Source organism: Galleria mellonella, unplaced genomic scaffold (assembly GCF_026898425.1).
Source record: "Galleria mellonella isolate WM207_F2 unplaced genomic scaffold, CSIRO_AGI_GalMel_v1 utg158, whole genome shotgun sequence".
NCBI classification, from domain to species: domain Eukaryota; kingdom Metazoa; phylum Arthropoda; class Insecta; order Lepidoptera; family Pyralidae; genus Galleria; species Galleria mellonella.
In genome coordinates, this window is record NW_026442003.1 from 893,238 (window position 1) to 915,784 (window position 22,547).

Consider the following 22,547-nt stretch of genomic DNA (forward strand, 5'->3'; position numbering starts at 1 on the left):
ATTGTTAATAATCAGGAATAGCAACGCATGGGGGGTATCATGGGCGAAACAGTATACTCTGTTATGTCCATGGTACTGCTCATGTCTATAAGCGACGGTTACCACTTTCCATCAGGTGGGCCGTCAGCTTGTTTGCCATTCTATATTGTTAGAAAAAATACTCTATTGCTAGCAAAATATCCTATATTGCTAACAATAGAGCCACTAATCAAATCAATCTCCACGCGATTCCCCTTGGAAACCATTGTGAATAATTCTTGTTGAATTCACCACTATGGTTCAACTGCCCTGCTTTCGTCCTCACCTATCCCTCACTAGTTCTCCGCCAGTATATACCAATAGCACATGCGGAATTACCATTCCATTATCACTCATTAAAAAAATCTTAGCAAATACGCCATTATGGGCCATTTCATATGACTTAATCTGCATTAAAGAAAGAAACTTCTTTTATTGATAGTAAGGTAAGTAAGTAGTAAGGGAATGGTAACCTCGCCTGTGCTATCGGTATACACTGGCGGGGCACCAGTGAGGGATGATAGGTGAGGATGAAGCAGGTCAGTTAGCCTACCATGACGGATCTAACAATAAATCAATCATGATGGATAATTGCCGCTAAATGTACATAGAATTTTACTGTGCATTAAAGTTTAGTTTATAAGTTATATATATATATATATATATATATATATATATATATATATATATATATATATATATATATATATATATATATATATATATATATATATATATATATATATATATATATATATATATATATATATATATATATATATATACGAATTTTGATAATTGATATACTATATATTTTCTAACATCCAAAAAGAAAATAAGAAATTATTAAAAGAAAAAAAACGAAAAATGATGAATGAACATTTATTGAGAGAAATGAAAGAATAATAAACAAAAAAAAAATTGTTATTACATTAATTTCGTGAAAACAAAACAGCAAACGGTAATTATGTTGCTACATCACACATTGCGTACTAACTTCATAATGGAATTATTATCAAATTTACGTTAAACGTTTTCTTAACAGTGTTAACACAACTTCCATATTTTGGCATGATTATACATAATTTTGGGTTTCCCAATTCGTTAAGCACAAAAGTAAAAAAAAAACTAACGCCGAAATATATTATGGCTCTGTAGTAAAGCAACGCAACTCAGTTTTCTGCAAAACGTATGGAGTAAACTGTCAAAAAATCGAAATTTCGTGCACGATGTATCCCATATAGACGCAGCATCAGTAGAACTGTTTGTTTTGGATACCCCTCTTTGGAGTTATCGTCAGAATCTCCAACGAGGATATTGGATTCTTCATTGCTTGAACCGTTAGAAGCACTGTTTTAATTACTATTAGGATCAAAATTGTATTTTTTGTTCGACTGCAATTCGGAATTTTTATTGCTGGAGTTGTTTTAATTACAGTTAGTTGTTTTAACACTGTTAGAATAACCGTTTTCTCTTTCAAACAGTTCAGTCTGAAGTGCTTGAGCTACTATTTTCGTTAAAACTTGAACTAGAGCCGTTTGAACTGCTGCTGGAATTGCCACTTAAGTTTAAACTGCCAGAGCCATCTAAAATACTGACGGAGTTGCCACTTGAGCTTGAACTACTAGAGCCATCTGAACTACCGCTCGAATTGTCATCAGAGTTTGAACTGCTAGAGCCATTTGAACCGTTGCTGGAGTTTCCACCTGAGTTGGAACCTCTCGATCTGTTTGAGCTTCCGCTAGAATTACCATTTGAGTTCGAACTGCTTGAACCGCCGTTACGGTTTGAGCTGCCTGAGTTTGAACCGTTTGAGCTATTTGAATCATTGTCAGAACCACCGTTTGAATTTGAACCATTATTGCTGGAACCACCGTTACTGTTGGAGTCATCGTTACCGCTGGAGCCACCGTTATTGCTGGAGCCACCATTATTGCTGGAGCCACCATTGGAGCCACCGTTACTGTTGGAACCACCGTTACTGTTGGATCCGTCGTTTGAGTTTGAACCGCTGTTCGATCCACCATTATTGTTGGAACCACGGTTACTGTTGGAACCTCTACGAGATCCACCGTTATTGTTGGAACCACCATTACTGTTGGAACCACCATTACTGTTAGAACCACCGTTACTGTTGGAACCACCATTATTGCTGGAACCACCGTCACTATTGGAACCACCATTACTGTTGGAACCGCCGTTTCTGTTGGAACCGCCGTTTCTGTTGGAGCCACCATTTCTGTTGGAACCGCCATTTCTGTTGGAGCCACCGTTCCTGGAACTACCACTACCATTTGAACCATCGTTTGAGTTTGAATCACTGTTGGAACCACCGTTACTGTTGGATCCGTCGTTTGAGTTTGAGCCGCTGTTGGAACCACCATTATTGTTGGAACCACGGTTACTGTTGGAACCTCTGCGAGATCCACCATTATTGTTGGAGCCACCGTTACTGTTCAAACCACCGTTACTATTGGAACCATCATTATTGCTGGAGCCACCATCGTTGGAACCACTATTACTATTGGAGTCGCCGTTATTGTTAGATCCACCATTTCTGTTGGAACTACCACTTCTGTTGGAACCACTGTTTCTGCTAGAACCACGGCGTCTCTTGGAACTGCCGTTTCTGGAACTACCATTACTATTCGAACCGTTGTTTGAGTTTGAACCGCTGTTGGAACTACCATCATTGTTGGAACCGCCATTATTGTTTGAATCATCATTTGAATTGCTGTTAGAACCGCCATCGCTGTCAGAATCACCATTTGAGTTTGAACCGCTTGATCTATTTGAACCACTGTTGGAACCACCGTTACGGTTGGAACTGCCATTTGAGTTTGAACCACTGCCTAAACCACCACTAGAGTTGCCGCTTAAGCCACCGGAGCGACCACTTCCTGCAACATGCGTAAATAATAGTGAACAATTTACTCTATTCACTTTATTAAATCATATAACAAAAGTATTACTAAAACATTATGGTATTAGATGGAATTTGGTAGTGTAAATACAAATGTAAATGTGACACGCCAAAATAATGACAAATAGAAAAAAATCAGTGTTAATAAAATCATTTAAAATGATTTATCAAATATCAATAATGATTATTGAGGTATTTATACCCATCTTTGTTGAGCAAAAATTCCTAATATTAACTCGCTTCACTTTAGATCTTTTAATATTCCACTGACTCGCGGCCAGTATAGAAGCAATTGGTTCACAATACGATGTTCCACTATTTTTAATATTGCATATAGTAGAGATAAGAAATGGATATATGTATTTAATAGTAGCAGCAGGTATTTTAGAAAAACCATCGCAAATAATCTAATCTGTAACTAATTCAATTTTCGATAATCACATGCTTTTAATTAGCTTATCGTTGTCATATATATTTAATTATTAAGTTATTAAAGCTGTAAGCTTCCCTCGAAAATAATAAACAAATAAATATGACAGATTATTTACCTGAACCAGTCGAGCTTGTAAATCCAGATGCAATATCAGCAGCATTAGCTGCGGCGTCTGCTCCCGCATTGGCTACAGCATCCACAGCTCCAGCACCAGATTGAGATTCAATTGCAGCTATATTCCCAGCTCCACTAGTAGCTGTAATTGAATCAGCGGCTGCAGTTCTGCCTGCAGTATTGGCAATACTTCTAACACCTGATCCAGACGTGAGTGCAACATCTCGAACAGCGCTGAGTGGATCGCCACGTGCAAAGTCAGCTGCGGCCTCACTTGCGTCAAGTACTCCAGTCTCAATTCCAGTTTCGGCAATGTTGGCACCACCGCTTGCAGTTCTTGCAGCAATATCGCCCGCGGTGCCAGCTGCTACTAGAGATCCACCTCCGACTGCGTTTGCACCTGCACGAGCAGCGCCCTCTACGCCTTCGGATGCATCCAAGCCAAAGTCTGTAGACAACATTATAAATTGGATTAGATTTAGAATAAAATAGATACATACAATGTATTTTATATATATTTCTTTTTTTTTTATTTTTATTAAGGAATTTTGTGGCTGGCTTTTGGCCACAACAGAATATCATTGTTTTGCTCTTTTGAGGACGAAGCAATAAACTGAGTTGTGACCATTTTGTGTTTTGGTCGTTTAATTTACTAAAATATAGTTGAGCGCAATAATAGCTACTTCATCCGTCATACTCGTGAACAGGTGCTGTTTGTGCGGGCTGGTCTGCTCATATTTGCTTGTTTATTATCCATAACATAGATATAAATTCCGTTTGGTACTGGCATAGAATAAGCTTTCTCTTCTTTGCCGGTGGGTGTCGTAAAAGGCGGCTAAGGATGGATGGGCAGTAGCGTCCCTCTTAAAACATATCTGAAGCTTAGGCAGTTAGCTGCAATTGCCAATCCATCTGCCAAGTGTGGCAACTATTAGCAAACCTTTCCCTTAATGTAGAGGCTTATGTTAAGCAGTAGTTAGCCCATCTAGTTCCATAGTGCTCATAACTCGCGCTCCATTAGTCGCCTCTAATGACACCCACTGGAAAGAAAGGGGTTAAGGTATGCCGAGACCACACGGGAATTCCCCATGTGGTATATATATAGATAGGCACGTACCTACGATTGATGGCAAGGCAACGGCAGAGCCGACCTGTAAACAAAAATAAAAAAAATATTACAAGAAAACACACAGGAGAATTGAGCAACTCGTCCTTTTCAAGCGAATTCAAAACGAAAGAGGCTCTCAATTTGATTGTATTTTTTTGTATGTTTGTCACCTCATAACTCCGTCAGTTGTAAACCGATTTGAAAAATTTTTTTTTTTTTTTGCTAAAAGGATATACTTACAGATTACTCCCATAAACATTTTAAATTGGCTTAATACTCGTAGTTTAATTTTTAAACCAAAATAACTAGTTTTGGCACAATTAAAATCGGTATTTTTGTAGAATACAATCTTGTGTATGCCTAGAATGGCAAACATGCTGACGTCTCACCTAACGACCTGACCCATTAGACAAGAATTAAGCGAATGCAATGATAGAATAGTCTTCCACGAGTTGGAATGAAACATTGAACTTTGCGATCTCACTTTATCTCATGGACACGCTAGCGATGACCAGAAACAAGATATCAAAAATAAATACACATTATATCATAAAAATATGTATAAATAGGTAAAAAAAAATCCCAATAATTAATTTTGCTATGCAAAAAAGCTACTTCATTCTTGATTATAAATTTAATCAAATAAATAGATAATTAATTTCTATTTATGGTTCCCAACAAAAAGTTACAGTAGTTAACTTAATAAAAATGCAAACAATTACAAGAGAAGGTTACACTAAGAAAACAATAGGTGGCTTTATCGCTAAAAAGCGATCTTTTTGGATACCATATCAGTCTTTAATTGTCCACTGTTGAACTTCCTCTATGGGGTGGGTTTTACCAATAGTTGCCACGCTTGTCAGGTGGGTTGTCAACCGCAGTTAGGCTTTACTTTTGGATGGAAAGGAGTAACAAACAGTTTGATAGGGAGTACGATAAAATTATGCTTTACATTTACATTTTATTTATCATACATTTTACGTGTATGATATAATCTACAATAATATAAAAAAATTTACTTGGTAGCTGTTTGTACATGGAAGATATAAAAGAAAAACTATTATAAGGAACCTATATGAACACAATGGAACCCAAAACAATGATTTTTAGACTTTTTGTCTATTATTATACAATGATACAGAACCAGTACGGAAATAAACCCCATTAATTATGAATAGAGTTGTAAGAAATAGTTTAGAATTAACGTCTTAACTATAATAATTAATATCATGGGGACTATATTATGTCCATGGTACTGCTCATGTCTATAAGTGACGGTTACATCTTTCCCTCAAGTGGACCGTCAGTTTGTTTGCCATTCTAAGTTGTATAAAAAAATGTCATAAAAAGTTCAAGCTCACAAATCTTGGAAGCCGCTTAAAAATTTTAATCCCTTATACTTAACAAATGGATACTTTATATAAGTATAGGAGGCTAGTCAAAATGTGAGAATACTCTTTTAAAAGATGCAATTGTGAATAGAATGAAATCATTAGCATCAATTTATGGGACAACTGTAAAACTCTTTTTTTTTTCTTTAAAGGGAGAGTTCTGCCAGGGAACCTAACAATTATTTTCTTTAAAGGGAGAGTTCTGCCAGTGAACCCGAAGTTTTTGATTTAAAGAAAACATTCTGCCAGTGAACTTGACAATTTTAAGAGAAAGCCCTGTTAGTTGACTCAAACATTTCGCCCAAAGAAACACTAGATGAAAACGCCAAACAAGTTATGCCTCCCATATTGACACGGTGCCTCCCAGCTGTAGATTAAAATAGGAGGCCCAAGGCTCCTCCTCCTTCTTAATTTTTTATGAAATGGTTTTCGTTTTACAACCTGTTTCTTTAAAATAAATGTTTTTATTTATTTATTTCATGTATTTATATCTGTACAAAGGCGAAAGGCTTAACTCTAGAAGATCTCTTCCAAAGTGGAAAGGAACACCCATGTCAGCAGGTAAAACGGTGTACAATAATGTGGCAATAATAAAAATCTTTACTAACAGAACACTCCCTTTGACAGATATTAATTAAATTTAATTAAAAATTGAATGATATTAATTTCCTATTATAATGTTAATATGATATAATTAATTCTAATTTTAAATAAATAAAACTGTACGTTACCAGAGCGAGAAGCAGAGCGAACCTCATGTTGGCGATCATGGTGAAACTGATGCGGATGTGTTCAAACTTATGGAATTTTCTCACTTTAGGACCTTAATATAGTCACAGTAACAATGAGTGTGACGCAGTATTCATTGTTTGTTAATGACAAATTGTATCAATAACAGTAGGGACATTTAAGCAAATACCCCATCTGTTTGCTTAAATGTCCCTTATAAAATATCTATATAAAAAACCGGTCAAGTGTGAGTTGAACTCACTCGTCGAGGATTCCGTACTTAGAAATAATCAGTAAATAGTTTTGGAATTTATTTGACTTATGTGTATGTGAGATTTTATTATTTAAATATGTAAATAATCACATCATATCATGTGGGGTATCATGGGCGAAATAGTATACTCCGTTATGTCCATGGTACTGCTCATGTCTATAGGCGACGGTTACCACTTTCCATCAAGTGAGCCGTCAGCTTGTTTGCCATTCTAAGTTGTATAAAAAAAAGATCATATATAATATGAAATTACCTTATTGTATTTTATATGAAATTTACCTATTAATTATTATTATTTCTGTTAGGAATTTTATTTATTTATTTATTTCTTATTGCATTCCATAATATGGTTGGTAAATGTTAAAACAACTCTATGAGGCACAGCGAGTAGGGGAGAGTAGGACAACCCTTTATTTTACTGAGGGGAGAAAGGATTGTTAGTAATGAGGATTAGTAACCCCATTGTTACCAATTAACCCTATCAGGTCGACCTCTTTGCGGTTCCTCCTGGAAACCATCATAATTGATTTATTGTTGAATTGCTTGCTTCATCCTCGCCAATCATCTCTTACAAGGGGAAGGGGATTGTTAGCAATGGAGTATGACAGCTACATTGCTAGCAATATACTCCGTCGGGTCGACCTCCACGTGGTTTCCCCTGGAAATCATCGTGATCAATTCTTGTTGAATTCGTCACGATGAGCTAACTGACTTGCTTCATCTTCACCTATCATTCTTCACTGGTGCCCCGCCAGCTTATACCGATAGCGCACTGGGGATTACCATACCATTGTCATCTATTATGAAAAAAGAAATCTTTTTTTACTTTAGAATTTAATGAAATTCCTTATTTTAAGCCATAACAGCCATAAAATCCTAGGACATGACTAAGTTTTTGTTTGGAGATATTTTGATAATTTCTCCGAAACAATTCCAGTTATAAACTTTATTTTCACTGTAATATTCATATATTAATATAACTTTATAAAATGTAATCATTTCAGATTTTTCATTTCACAAACTTCGGAGGTAGGGGAAGGGGTAATTTTTTCACACATTTTCGATTATATATAAAAAACTAGGCATAATAAAATTTTAGGACTAATAGGTAACAATTTAAAAAAATAATTAGATACCCCTTTTTTATACCCTATCTATCTATCTATCTATTTAAGAGCTGCGCTCTTGTCGGTGGAGCTCTTGCCACTCACTACGATTTCCAGCGAGTCTCTACACCTCTTGATACGACACGACACCAACTCCTTCCTTGATCTGCCTGATGCAACTATGTCTCGGTCTCCCTCTCCCCCTCCTTCCTTCTATCTTACCTTCTATTATAATGTTCATAAGTTCGTCGTGTCGTATCAAGTGTCCTTTTTACACCCTAGTAAAAAAAAAAAAACATTTTTTTAATTATTTCCACTGCAATATACGTAGCACATATTTACATATAAAATATTGCAAATTCCAAATGGATAGCATTAATAATTAAGAGTTGAGATAAAATGCTCACCTTAATTAGATTTTTTAATTATTTATACTTTATTGTACACACTAATTATACATGAAAATATGACAGAGGTAATCAAATGTACAAAGGCGAGCATAACTCTAAAAGAGTTCTCTTCCAGCAACACCCAAAGTGGAAAGGAGCATCAATGTCAGCGGGTAGAGCGGTGTACAATATTGTGACAATTTACAAACGAAAAAAAGAACTAGACTTAAATTAGACTTTTTTTTATACAACTTAGAATGGCAAACAAGCTGACGGCCCACCTGATGGAAAGTGGTAACCGTTGCCTATAGACATGAGCAGTACCACGGACATAACAGATTATATCTAGTGATGGCAAAATTCGTCTACGTTCTTTATATATTATGTAAATTGTTACTGCAGACATTAATAATCTTCTGAAGCTTTGAAATTGTAGCTTACATTTAGGAATAACCGTTTTCGAACGCAAATATGTATTTATAGAAAGGAAATATTTATTGACCACAACTTTGCAAACAAAACTGCTTCACGGTTGAAACGCGAATGGGACAGAGGTACTCAAGCAATCGACTTTTGTACAAAGTCTCCCTCTGGTCTCTATTATACAAGGAACCCTGCTCTGTACTGTTTTGGTACGGAACCCTAAAAACGAAGGTCTTTTCATTGTTTTACAGCAAATGTATAGTAAGTACCTACAATTATAAGTACTTAAATAAATTTATAACAATCGCTAATAGAACTTAAGAACAAATAACCAAATTTTATTGTAATCATGACAAAAATACTCTCGAAAGGAGATTAATAACAAATCGGGAAATCACTAGGACAAAAGGTGTAAACAACGGGTCACTTAGTGAAGGGGTCCGCCTTGTGAGACGGACCAATGCGTTCGGGACGGGACGATTGCTCGCGCACACCCACGTCTCGAAGAGAACGCTGAAAAGGAGCACCCAAAAAAAAAAAGGAAAAAGGTGTAATAATAGTAAGTAAGAAAAAAGAAAGAAAGAGAGAGAGAGAGAAAGAAAGAAAGACAAACAGAGAAAGAAAAGACATATTTATTATATACCCGGCACTATTTAATAATAGGTCTGTAATTAACTTGGCCGGCAGCACACCTGCAATGCCGTAGGTGTTGTGGGTGACCATGGGCGGCGGTAGTCACTTACCACCAGGTGAGCCGCATGCTCGTTTGCCCCCTGTGTTGTAAAAAAAAAAACTGTATAGTGCCATTGGTACTTCTTTACAATTTTTTTTTTTTCATTATTTTTTAGTAATAATACATTTTTTTCTATAAAATAATAATATTTAAGCTCGCCTTTGTACATTTGCTTACCTCTATCATATTTTTTATGTATTACTAAATTGTAGAAAAATGTATAAATAAATAAATATTTTTAGAATCCCAATTGGTGAATACTAACACCAATTTTAAGTAATGGGATAAGTTAATTAACGTTCACCAGAGGGAGACTTTGTACAAAAGTCGTTTGCTTGGGTACCTCTGTCCCATTCGTATTTCAACCGTAAAGCAGTTGTGTTTGCATGGCTGTGTTTCGGTTTGAAGGGTGAAATATGGCATGAATTTACAGGGTACAGAGGAATAATACCTGAGTCCTCAGTAATAGCAACGCATGGGGGGTATCATGGGCGAAACAGTATACTCTGTTATGTCCATGGTACTGCTCATGTCTATAGGCGACGGTTACCACTTTCCATCAGGTGGGCCGTCAGCTTGTTTGCCAATTAACAATATGTATATTTGTTCTGGCATAAATGTAGAATTCCATACGCCATTACATTCGGCACGTGTACTAATTGTATTTCACGTAAAGATTGCTAAATAAATTTGAATAAAATTTGGTACACCAGTAGGTTACCTAACCTAACCTAACTTAGTACATAGGATGCTTAATATATTGATTCAGGCAGGGCAAGCCATGTGGTGCCATGTGGTGGTGGTGGTGTGTAATATATATATATATATATATATATATATATATATATATATATATATATATACTAGCTGACCCCGTAAACGTTGTTTTACCACTTATTGCAAAATATAAAAATTGCAATTAAAATACAGGGGTTGATCGTAAAACGATGAAAATTTAAAGTTGTATGTATTTTTCAATGTTAAATTATAATAAAATAAAAATAAAAAAAATTGTCAAACTAATAAAAAAAAATATTTTGGGGTGGGTCACCCTTATCATTGACGGGTATGAAAAATAGATGTTGGCCGATTCTCAGACCTACCGAATATGCACACAAAATTTCATGAAAATCAGTAAAGCCGTTTCGGAGGAGTTTGGTAATAAACACCGTGACACGAGAATTTTATATATTAGATATATATATATATATATATATATATATATATATAAACAAACTTTAATGCAGAGTAAAATTCTATGTACATTTAGCGGCAATTGTCCATCATGATTGATTTATTGTTAGATCCGTCATGGTAGGCTAACTGACCTGCTTCATCCTCACCTATCATCCCTCACTGGTGCCCCGCCAGTGTATACCGATAGCACAGGCGAAGTTACCATTCCCTTATTAACCATTAAAAAAAAGCTCACAGACGGTATCGAGCTTTTAATTTAAGGCAAGACTTAGCCTCCCTTTGCATGTTCTACCGCTTGTATAACGGAGTAGTTTATTTATTTATTCATTAGTACAAATATGTGTACATGGCGGACTTAATGTTAGAAGCATTCTCTCCCAGTCAACCATAGGCAAGTGTCAGAATACTCGAATGCGGTACTAGTAATTATTGATATACATATTTATGTACACTTTATTGCACCATTTATAGAATAGTAAACACATTTAACTGTAATAAGAAATGATACAAAAGGCGGTCTTATCGCTAAGCAATCTCTTCCAGACAACCTTTGGGTAGAGAACATTGAGAAAACAAAGAAAAATAAAGGGTAGGTGGCGCACTATTATATTAGTACTAATTATATATAAACAAATATATACAAAGATATATACATATACATGTATATACATATATATACATAAACAAATACATACATAAACATACACAAACTTAAAAGTACACATACAACAGGAGAGAGTGACACTGGAAGATGAAGATAGAACATGGGAAAAAATAGTTACTTAAAGGGAGAGATAATGGGCTTTAACAGAGGTTTTGAAACTAGCGAGAGATTGAGCGCACCGTATAGAGGTAGGTAGTGAGTTCCACAGACGAACTGCCTGTACAGTAAAGGAATTGGAATAAAAGGAAGTGGAGTGAGTTGGAAATTTGAGACGGAGATTATTGACACTGCGTGAAGTTTGGCCATTGGCCTCACTAAGAAACACAAATCGGTCTTTAAGATAATCAGGAACAATGGGGTTAAAAAGAGTCGCGTAAAGGAGAGATAGGATATGTAAATTACGACGAAAACGGATAGGGAGCCACTTGAGTTGAGTACGAAATTGAGAAATGTGATCATACTTGCGAAGACCAAATATGAAGCGAATACATAAATTTTGAAGACGCTCAAGCTTGTTTAATTGCTCTTCAGTAAGGTCTAAATAACAGGAGTCGGCATAGTCAAGAATGGGCAGGAGTAAGGAGTGTGCAAGCGCAATTTTGGTGGTAACAGGAAGGAAATTGCGTAATCTATTCAAGGCGCTAGTAACAGCAAAAATTTTTTTGCTAACCTCTGAAATTTGCGGAGACCACGATAAAGTACTGTCAAAGATAATGCCAAGATTTTTTACTTTTTTTTTGTAATCTATTAGAACTCCATCAAAAATCAGAGGCGAGAGACTCTCCAAGGAAATTTTTGAAATAAGCCTGGGGCTACCTATAATGATGGCTTGTGTCTTTAAAGGGTTTACAACAAGACCATAAGATTTACTCCAGGCTGATATATGTGTAAGATCAGTGTTAACAGTAGATATTGCTAAAGCGATATCAGCGAGAGGGGCCAGAGAATAAATTTGGAGATCATCTGCATAAAGGTGGTAGGAAGACTGAAGTTTAGAAGAGATAGTGCTAATAAATAAGGCAAAAAGAAGAGGAGATAAGACGCCACCCTGCGGTACGCCAGCAGACGTATGGCACCAAGAAGACAAAACGTCATCAATACGAATGCGCTGCTGACGTCCAAACAGGTAGCTACGAAACCAGTCAATTGCCACTGGAGATATGTTAAGAGAGGCCAACAATTCTAATAAAATATCAAAATCAACAGTATTAAAGGCGTTGCTAAAATCCAATAACGTTAGGACAGTTAATTGAGAATTCTCCATGCCAAAGCGGATATCGTCTGTGATTTTAATAAGAGCAGTCGTCGTACTATGACCAGGGCGGAAACCAGATTGAAAAGGATTTAAAAGATTATTTCTAGTTAAGTAAGAGTTAAGTTTTAGTTGGACAAGGCGTTCTAGGGCTTTGGATAGAAAGGGAAGTATGGAAATCGGACGATAATCTGAGAACGAGGAAGGAATTTTTATTTTAGGTAAAGGAATGATGAATGCTGTTTTCCACACTGAAGGAAAGATACCAGAGGATAGGGAATTGTTGAAAAGTAAGGTGATGGTAGGTAAAAGGATATCAAGGATAGGTAAGATCATATTACGACTAATGCTATCGGTGCCAACGGCATTTGATGATATAGAAAGCAAACTCCTCTCAACATCACAATCGGTCAATTGATCAAAGATAAAAGGAGTACAATCAGGGTTAGACGTGGATGAAAGATAATTCAATGTCTTAGATTTTTCATTACTATCTATGACAGAAGAAGGACAGAAATGATTATTAAGATTTTCAATATCAAGATTAACGGGATTATCGTTACGATTTTTACCAACCCCTAATGACCTGAGAAATTTCCAAACTTTTGCTGGATCACCATTCTCTACAGATTTATGGATGTGGCGTCGTTGAGCCTCCCTACACATCCTATTGCAGAGATTCCTAGCACTGATGTAATCATCACGGTATCTGTCTGGAGCCGACTTAAATTTAGCTTTAGCAATATTTTTCTTCTGTATTATGGACTTGATTTTATCTGTAAGCCAAGGTGCAGGTAAATGCTTAACCCTGACTGGCCGTATCGGAGCATGTTTATCATACAGTTCTAAAATCAATTTATTAAATAATTCCACTTGCTCATTAATGTTAGCTGCTGTGCCAATACTCAACCAATCACATTCCGCAGCATCTTGTCGTAATCGGTCAATGTCAATACCACTAAAATTGCGCTGCATAACGATTTTCCGTTTAACTTTGGGAGGACGAATTTTATATGACAAATAAATGAGGTTATGGAACGAGAATGCATCTGCAGGATATTGGCCGTGTTTGGCAACATGGTCAGGTGATGAGACTAAAATCAAATCAAGCAAGGAAGGGTTACAGTTAGGAAAGAAGTGGGTGGCTTGAAGGGGTAGGATCTCTAGATTGCAAGCATTGGCTAGAGACTTAAGACGATTCGCGCGCAGGTCATTTTTGTGAAGGCATGTATTAAAGTCTCCCATAATAATCGTGTGACTATAGGAAGGGATAAGGTTCTCTAACAGGTTTTCAAGGGAGGAAAAATAATCAGTAGAGGAGGATGGACTATAGAAAACTCCTAGCAGAACCTTGGAATGGGCGAGGGTTACTTCGAGGAAAAGGTATTCAGAAATACAGGAAGAATTAGTACTTAGAGAAGAGTTGATAATAGCATAGGGGATATCAGAACGAAGATATATAGCAACACCACCACCAACCCTACCGGTGCGATCGCAGCGAATTAAGTTGAAACCTGGTAAGGAGTAGGAGGTAGAAGGAAGACAGGGCTTTAGCCATGTCTCCGAAATAAATATAGCATGGAGGGTATTTACATTGAAAGACGATATCAAGTCTGGATAATGTGCAGGAATACTTTGGGCGTTTATGTGGACGGTATTAAAGTTTTTAGTGGAAGAAGAGAATGTAGTCTTTAATATTTCTTCTAAAGGAATAGGCAAACTACGGAAACTTTCATCGCTAGAAGAAGAAGAAACTGAATGAAATAATTCATCAGAATCGGAATTTAAAACCATGTATGTTTGTGTACAAAATAATACTAAAATATATATATATATATATATATACATATCCAAAACATACATACATACTAAAATTACATATATAAACGAATAAATATATATGAATAACAAATATACTTACACATATATGACATAATGTCATATGACAAACGAATACGACATATGACAAACAAAACTCCATGTTACAGGATACGGAGGAATATCTTTTTGAGCAATTTCTCAGAACTACTTACGTAGTTTTGAGAAATTATTCAAAAACATGTCACAGCCACCTTTGATCATCGCACTGCTCGCCATAAATAAAGAATTTATCCTTACACGCTAGAACCTAAATGGTCACATACAATGCAGTTCCAGAGGAGTTGCATTCCGCAAACACTCAGGTTGTAGAATAAGCTTGCTGAGATTTTCCCTACATGCTACAATATGGAATTCTTCAAAAAGGGCGTATTTTTTTTTGGGTGAAAATGGTATGGTAACCCCGCCTGCGCTAACGGGATACGCTGGCGGTGCACCAATGAAGGGTGATAGATGAGAATGAAAACTGGCCAGTTAGCCCATCATGATGAATTCATCAGGAATTAACCATGATAGTTTCCAGGGAGAACCGCGAGGAGGTCGACCTGGTTGGGTATATTGCTAGCAATAGGATTCTCAGTCTCCATTACTAACAATCCCTTTCCCCCCTAAAGAGCGTATTAAGGTTTCTTCAAGGTATGCAGTGCGCACGTGACACCCCTAATATTTCTTTAGGGGGTGGGAGGAATTGTTAGTAATGGGGAGGTTAGTCCCCATCGCTATCAATATACCTTATCAGGTCGACCTCCAAGCGTTTCCCCCTGGAAACTATTGCGACTAATTTATCATTGAATTCGTCACAATGGGCTAACTGACCTGCCTTTTCATCCTCACCAATCATCTCTCGCTGGTGCCCCGGTAGTGTATATCGATAGCATAGGCGGGGTTACCATCCCATAGAAAAAAATCTACAGGGGGGAAAGGGATTGTTAGTAATGGGTTCTAACAGCCCATTGCTAACAATACACCTAATCAGGTCGACCTCCACGCGGTTCCACCTGGAAACCATTGTGGTTACTCCTTTATGAATTCTTCACGATAGGCTAACTGACCTGCTTTCATCTTCACCTATCTATCTCTAGTGCCCCGTCAGCGTATACCGATAGAGTAAGTGATGTTACCATTCCATTTTCACCAATTAAATAAAATATTTCTACAACACAAGGGGTGTCACGTGTCCAGTGACCGTTTACCGTCAGATAAGCTATGTCCCTGTTTGCCCATTGCGTGGTATCAAATAAATAAAAAAACTACTTTAAGATTTGCTTTCTTAATATTACCAAAGTCACGTTTGTCATTTAATGCTAAGCTTATTCAAGTAGGCGTTTTGCTCAAGCTAGCATGTCTTTCTAAGTAGCACGTAGCTTAGTATTACTTGAACTTATTGAGAGACAAGGCCCAGCAGCTGAACCATTTTTTTCTGCAACTTAAAATTGAAAAAGCAAACTGACGGACCACCTGACAGAAAGTAGGGGGAAGGAGGGAGACTTTGTACAAAAGTCGATTGCTTGGGTACCTCTGCCCCAGTCGTGTTTCAAACGTGAAGCAGTTGTGTTTGCATGGCTGTGTTTCGATTTGAAGGGTGGGATATGGCGTGAATTTACAGGGTACAGAGGAATAACACCTGAGTCCTTAGGAAAGGCAACGCATGGGGGTATCACGGGCGAAACAGTATACTCTGTTATATCCATGGTACTGCTCATGTCTATAGGCGACGGTTATCACTTTCCTTAAAATGGGCCGTCAGCCTGTTTGCCATTCTAAGTTGCATAAAAAAAAATCAGTTTAAAGTGATTTTTTTTTCTGATTTTGGTTGCATAATGATATTAACTAGACCTAAATATTGGCCCTAAACGAGGTTAAAGATGACACCAGTGGCATTATCTTTCTATGGGCTCTAAGTTGAAAAAAAATTATTTTAATGTCAATAGAAAAACTATCAACTTGGAATGGCAGACCAGATTTTGGTTGTTCTTAGTGGCAGACAAGCTAACAGCCAACATGATAAGAAGTAATAACAGTTTGGGTCAAACACCAAAAATAATCTGCGGCTGAATTAGACTATGCTTTATGCAAGATTCTTAAGGTGCCTTTATAAATCTAATTATAACAACTGATGTATATTAAGATACATTTAATAAGTTCTGGAGAAGGGATGTTCAGAAAATTACTCTAAGAAATTACAGCTTTTGATTAAAAATAATGTGTGTATTAACAAAAGCTTTCACTGGATACTGCAAACTAAACGAGCATATGCCCAACTAGGCTTATGCCCAAAACTTGTTTGCAGATTTTGTCACAATGAGGAAGAAACGCCGCAGCACTGAATGTGTGGCTGTAGCCCACTCATACATAAACGATATATCTCCTTTGGAAAAGACATTTTATATTCTGAGGAGATAAAAAACATCGCTACAAAAAAATATTTTAAAATTCCTATCATTGATAAGAATTAGCAGTGAACGAGTGAGTTAACGGTACGGAACGGTAGGGAAAAAAATAAAATTATAATGTAAAAATTTGACATTCATAAGCGGCTAAAATGTCCTACATGAATAAATGATTTTTGAATTTGAATTTGAATTTGAATTTGAATTTAAGAAAGAGTGAGAGCAAAAGATAATGGAAAGGTCGCAGTGTCACTGGTTTTTCTACTTGAAAAAACCCATTTTTCCAATAATAATAATAAGTTCTGGAGAAAAGGTAAGAAAATCCAAAAATAAATAATGCACATTTATTGACAGAAACTAAAAACAAATCAAACAGTAATTATTTTACTACATAACGTAATATTTATATCTATTTTATTCGATAATGGAAACAACTAACTTTAAAACTCATGCAAGTGTTACACAACTTCGATATTTTAAGACGACTGTTTACATAGAGCCAGAGCAGTATACAAATCTACAGTATCTATTTTTTTTATATACGACTTAGAATGGCAAAAAAGGGCAAATCATCGCAATTTTGAATGTTGAAGCAGCATCACATGGAAATGTTTGTAGTCGACACATGTTTAGAGTTATTATTTTACTATTGTCAAATTTTCTTTTAGAGATTTCGCCATCTGAAATATTTGTATCATTGTTTGAAGAACCTTTGAATTCACAGCTAAAGACTGAGTATGAATTTAAAAAAGAATTCATTAGTGTTTTAATTACTGTTGGTAACACTGTTATTCGAAAATCGAACTTTTAGTTTAAATAGCGATTTCTTCATTCACATTGTTACTGTCACTGGAGCTTGCACCGTCTGAGCTACTGCTGGAACCAGAGTTGGAACTGCTAGAGTTGTTTGAGCTGCTGCTGGAACTGCCATTTGCGTTTGATCCGCTTGAGTTGTTTGAGCTGCTGCTGGAACTACCATTAGCGTTTGATTCGCTTGAGTTGTTTGAGCTGCTGCTGGAACTACCATTTGCGTTTGATCCGCTTGAGTTGTTTGAGCTGCTGCTGGAACTACCATTTGCGTTTGATCCGCTTGAGTTGTTTGAGCTGCTGCTGGAACTACCATTTGCGTTTGATTCGCTTGAATTGTTTGAGCTGCTGCTGGAACTGCCATTTGAGTTTGATCCGCTTGAGTTGTTTGAGCTGCTGCTGGAACTACCATTTGCGTTTAATCGGCTTGAGTTGTTTGAGCTGCTGCTAGAATTATCATTTGTGTTTGATCCGCTTGAATTATTTGAGCTGCTGCTAGAATTGTCATTTGAGTTTGATCCGCTTGAGTTGTTTGAGCTGCTGCTAGAATTATCATTTGTGTTTGATTCGCTTGAATTATTTGAGCTGCTGCTAGAATTGTCATTTGCATTTGATCCGCTTGAATTGTTTGAGCTGCTGCTGGAGTCATTTGAGTTTGACCCGCTAGAGTTGTTTGAGTTACTGTTAGAATCGTTTGAGTTTGATCCGTTTGAGTCATTTGAACTACTGTTGGAATCGTTTGAGTTTGATCCGCTTGAGTTGTTTGCGCTGTTGCTGGAACTTCCATTTGAGTTTGATCCGCTTGAATTGTTTAAACTGTTGCTGGAGTCATTTGAGTTTGATCCCCTTGAGTTATTTGAGGTACTGCTAGAATTGTTTGAATTTGATTCGCTTGAGTTGTTTGAGCTATTGCTGGAACTACCATTTGAGTTGGAACCGCTTGAGTTGTTTGAGCTGTTACTGGAACTACCATTTGAGTTTAATCCGCTTGAGTTGTTTGAGCTGCTGCCGGAACTACCATTTGAGTTTAATCCACTTGAGTTATTTGAGCTGCTGCCGGAGCTGCCATTAGAGTTTAATCCGCTTAAGTTGTTTGAGCTGCTGCTGGAGCTGCCATTTGAGTTTAATCCACTTGAACTGCCGCCTAAGTTAGATCCTGCACTGCTCAAACTATTTGAAGCATTAATTCCTGCAATATAAATAAATAATAGTCAACGACTGTTCTCTTGTATTCAGAAACGCTTTATTATCTATCTGTTTTTACTTTTTGCGTCTAGAATAATTGTCTTTTACTTAATAAAGATTACTCGGCGTAATTCAACTCAGTTAAGATACCTACAAAAATAAATTTAATTTGTCATAAATTGTTAATTTCATATTCCATATTTTATTTTACATTTTACCTGCAATCTTAGTCATCTTAATGAATATCTATCCATCAGGACGATACTTACATTTTTTACTTGTTCGTTTAAACAATGGTGTCATTCTACTACTATTTAATAATGCATACGCTTATTGCATTTCTATGGTAAATATCCTAATTTATTTTATTTCTGTAATTCAGCAGTTCAGTAATCTTTTAATATACAATACTATTTAATGATACTAAAATTTTATTAATCTCGTAGTAAAATCGTTCATACTAGATGGAAGTGTGAATATAAAAATAATAGTAGCACATTAAACGAAAGAAACAAAGTATTAACCTGCACCAGCCGCGCCTGAAACTCCAGCCGAAAGTCCATTTCCACTTGCATTCTGTACTGCATTAGCACCAGCATTTGCTGCAGCGCTCACAGCTCTAGCACTTTGCGTTGATCCGATAACACCTACATTACCAGCTCCGTTGGCAGCAGTAGTTGAGTCATCGGCTACAGTGTTACCGGCTGTGTTGGCTACGTTTATGGCTCCTGTTGCACCTGTACTTGCAACCTCACTAACTGCACCGGCAGGGTTACCACTGGCAATATCGGTTGCAGCTTCAGCGGTAGCAAGTATTCCGGTCGCGGCTCCAGTGGCAACAATGTTAGCGCCTCCGGTTGCAGTTCTTGCTGCAACACTGCCTGCGGTGCCAGCTGCTATTTGTGATCCCACACTGGCTGCATTTGCGCTAGCACCGGCAACACCCGACACGCCTCCCGCGGCATCTAAGCCAATGTCTGTTAACATAACGTAATTGATATTGTTAATATCTTGTATCTGTTCTATTAATCCACTAGTATATAAGCTGATTTCAAGGAAGTTGTATTAGACGTGCCTCGAATAAATAAATTTCGAAAAAGATGAAATAGCTATGATCTTTGCCAAGTGTGGAAATTACTAATAAATCCCCCCCAAAAGGGAGCCCTATGTTCAACAATAGACATTTAATAGCCGATATACTGATGATAATCATAAATAAATTAGGTATTATGAAGTATGGATAGGTACTTACTGGCGATATTTGGAAAGCAAACGGCAGAGCCGACCTGCAAATAAAATTAGTTCAATGTAAAAAAACATGAAGGCGAATCTAAAACCTCGCACATTTTAAGTAACTCAAAATAGCAAATAAGCTATCAACCCGCCTGATGGAAAGTGGTAATAATCGTCTATACACAGAGAGAATTTACCAGAGGGGAAGTTTGTACAAAAGTCATTTGCTTGAATACCTCTGTCCCAAGTGTTTCTTCTGTGAAGCAGTTGTATTTGCATGTCTGTGTTTCGGTTTGAAGGGTGGGATATGGCAGTGAATTTACAGAGTCCAAAGGAATAACACCTGAATCGTCAAGAATGGCAATGCATGAGAGGTATCATGAACGAAACAGTACCTTACATTTTTAAATAATAATGATATTAAAATTGACAATTACCAGAGCGAGAAGCAGAACGAACCTCATGTTGCTGATCATTGCGGATGTATTCAAACTTATGAAAAATCTGTCATAATATATCCTTAATATAGTAACCATAACAATGAGTATGACGTGTTTAACATTCTGTTTGTTCATGGCATGGTATATTAATAAAACCACGGATATTAAAGCAAATATAGGCTTATACGACATACCTGTATAAAACTGAAAACGGTCTGTCCGTTCTTTTACAAGTTTAGTTATATATTTTTTTATGGTGACATAGAATGAATGATAAAGGGTCATTCGTTTTAAGCATCATCGTTATGATCATATCAGCTGTTTCCTGTCCACTGTTGAATATAGGCCTCCACCATAGATATCCATAAGGAACAGGACCGTTCCGAGAACTTTTCGTGATGTTTGAAGAGGAACGCTGCTGTCCATCCCTCGATTATTAAGTTCCCCTAGTCGCCTTTTACAACATCTACGGGAAAGGAATGGATGACCAATTCTATGCCAGGATACACACAGCTTAGAATTAGCCACTACCAGTTAATTCTTGGTGAATTCGCCTAAATCAGCTAAACTGTGTCTATTCCAGTACAGAGGGAGTTACTGTTCTATTCTTCAGGGGGAGACTTACACGTTTACATGAATATCTCTGTTCTATCCGTGTTTCTGCCGTGAAGCAGTTGTGCTTGCATGACTGTTTTGGTTTGAAGGCTAGGATATGGCGGTGAAATTACAGGCTACAGAGGCATAATATCTTAATCCTCATGAATTATGGGCAAAACCATGTATTCAGTGATGTCCGTGGTGCTGTTCATACCCGACTTTACATAGGTGGACACTATTTTCCACCATATAGCAAAATGTCTCATAAAGCATTTATCAACAGAGGCGCCAATGAGACGCTAATGATGAGAGGATAGGCGTGGTTTTAAAAACTGCATTATCAAATTGCCATTCAAAAATTGCAATGCACAGTGTTTTTGTTGAGGAAGAGAGATAAATTATAAGAACTATTGAGGTCAGAAGGGAAAACAATATTAGGAGATTTGATACGACGCGACGAACTTATGAACATTATAATAGAAGGTAAGATGAAAGGAAGGAGGGGAAGAGGGAGACCAAGGCATAGTTACATCAGGCAGATCAAGGAAGGAGTTGGTGTCGTGTCGTATCAAGAGGTGAAGGGACTCGCTGAAAATCGTAGTGAGTGGCAAGAGCTCCACCGACAAGAGCGCAGCTCTTAAATAGGAAACATAGTGTTTTTGTTATTATATAAAGACTACAGGTAAAGACGGAGGAAATTATCTAACTCGCAACTAATACAGGGCTACCTACTTTAATCACTAATTATGCAAACATGCATCTGTGTCAACAGAAATTGAATAATGTGTACATTGCTGAATTTATTCTTTTTAGAATAGCTTCTTATGGCTTCTCGAAATTGAACAGCACTTTCAAGAATGGATATATGCCATTATCTTTATGTTGTCCCTTATCCCAATTGTTTTTAGAGTCGGTTTAATATGATTTTCTCTTCTCGTTCTTCTCGATTCGCAGATGTTTCCATATTCAATTTAGAAAAAACTGGCAACACTTATAATTCCTCTGATATTGCGAGTGATCATGGGCGGTTGTAGCCATTTACCATCAGGTGAGGCACATGCTCGTTTGCACTCTGTGTTTTACAAAAAAATTCTCTCCCACTCTGGCCATATCATTGTTCATAGAGTCCATCCATGTCTTTTTAGGTCTTCCTCTACCTTTATAGGAATCCATGCTCCCATATTAGAAAAATATACCTCGTCAAGTTGACCTTCACGCGGTTCTACCTGGAAACTATCGTAATTGATTCTTGGATTTGACACT

General features: G+C 36.9%; 1 protein-coding gene across 1 annotated transcript; it reads right to left on the bottom strand.

Moving 5' to 3' along the window:
• Nucleotides 1–884: 884 nt before the first annotated feature.
• LOC113522155 (dentin sialophosphoprotein) lies at nt 885–20,755 on the bottom strand. Its single transcript, XM_052892349.1, has 10 exons — nt 20,685–20,755; nt 20,267–20,300; nt 19,539–19,991; nt 17,836–19,018; nt 13,358–14,492; nt 12,373–12,487; nt 6,719–6,810; nt 4,606–4,639; nt 3,490–3,936; nt 885–2,918 (listed from the first exon to the last, which is right to left on the bottom strand). The coding sequence occupies exons 1-10, from the start codon at nt 20,721–20,723 to the stop codon at nt 1,504–1,506; spliced, it is 4,947 nt and encodes a 1,648-aa protein (XP_052748309.1). The 5' UTR covers nt 20,724–20,755; the 3' UTR covers nt 885–1,503.
• Between the last annotated feature and the right edge of the window lie 1,792 nt (nt 20,756–22,547).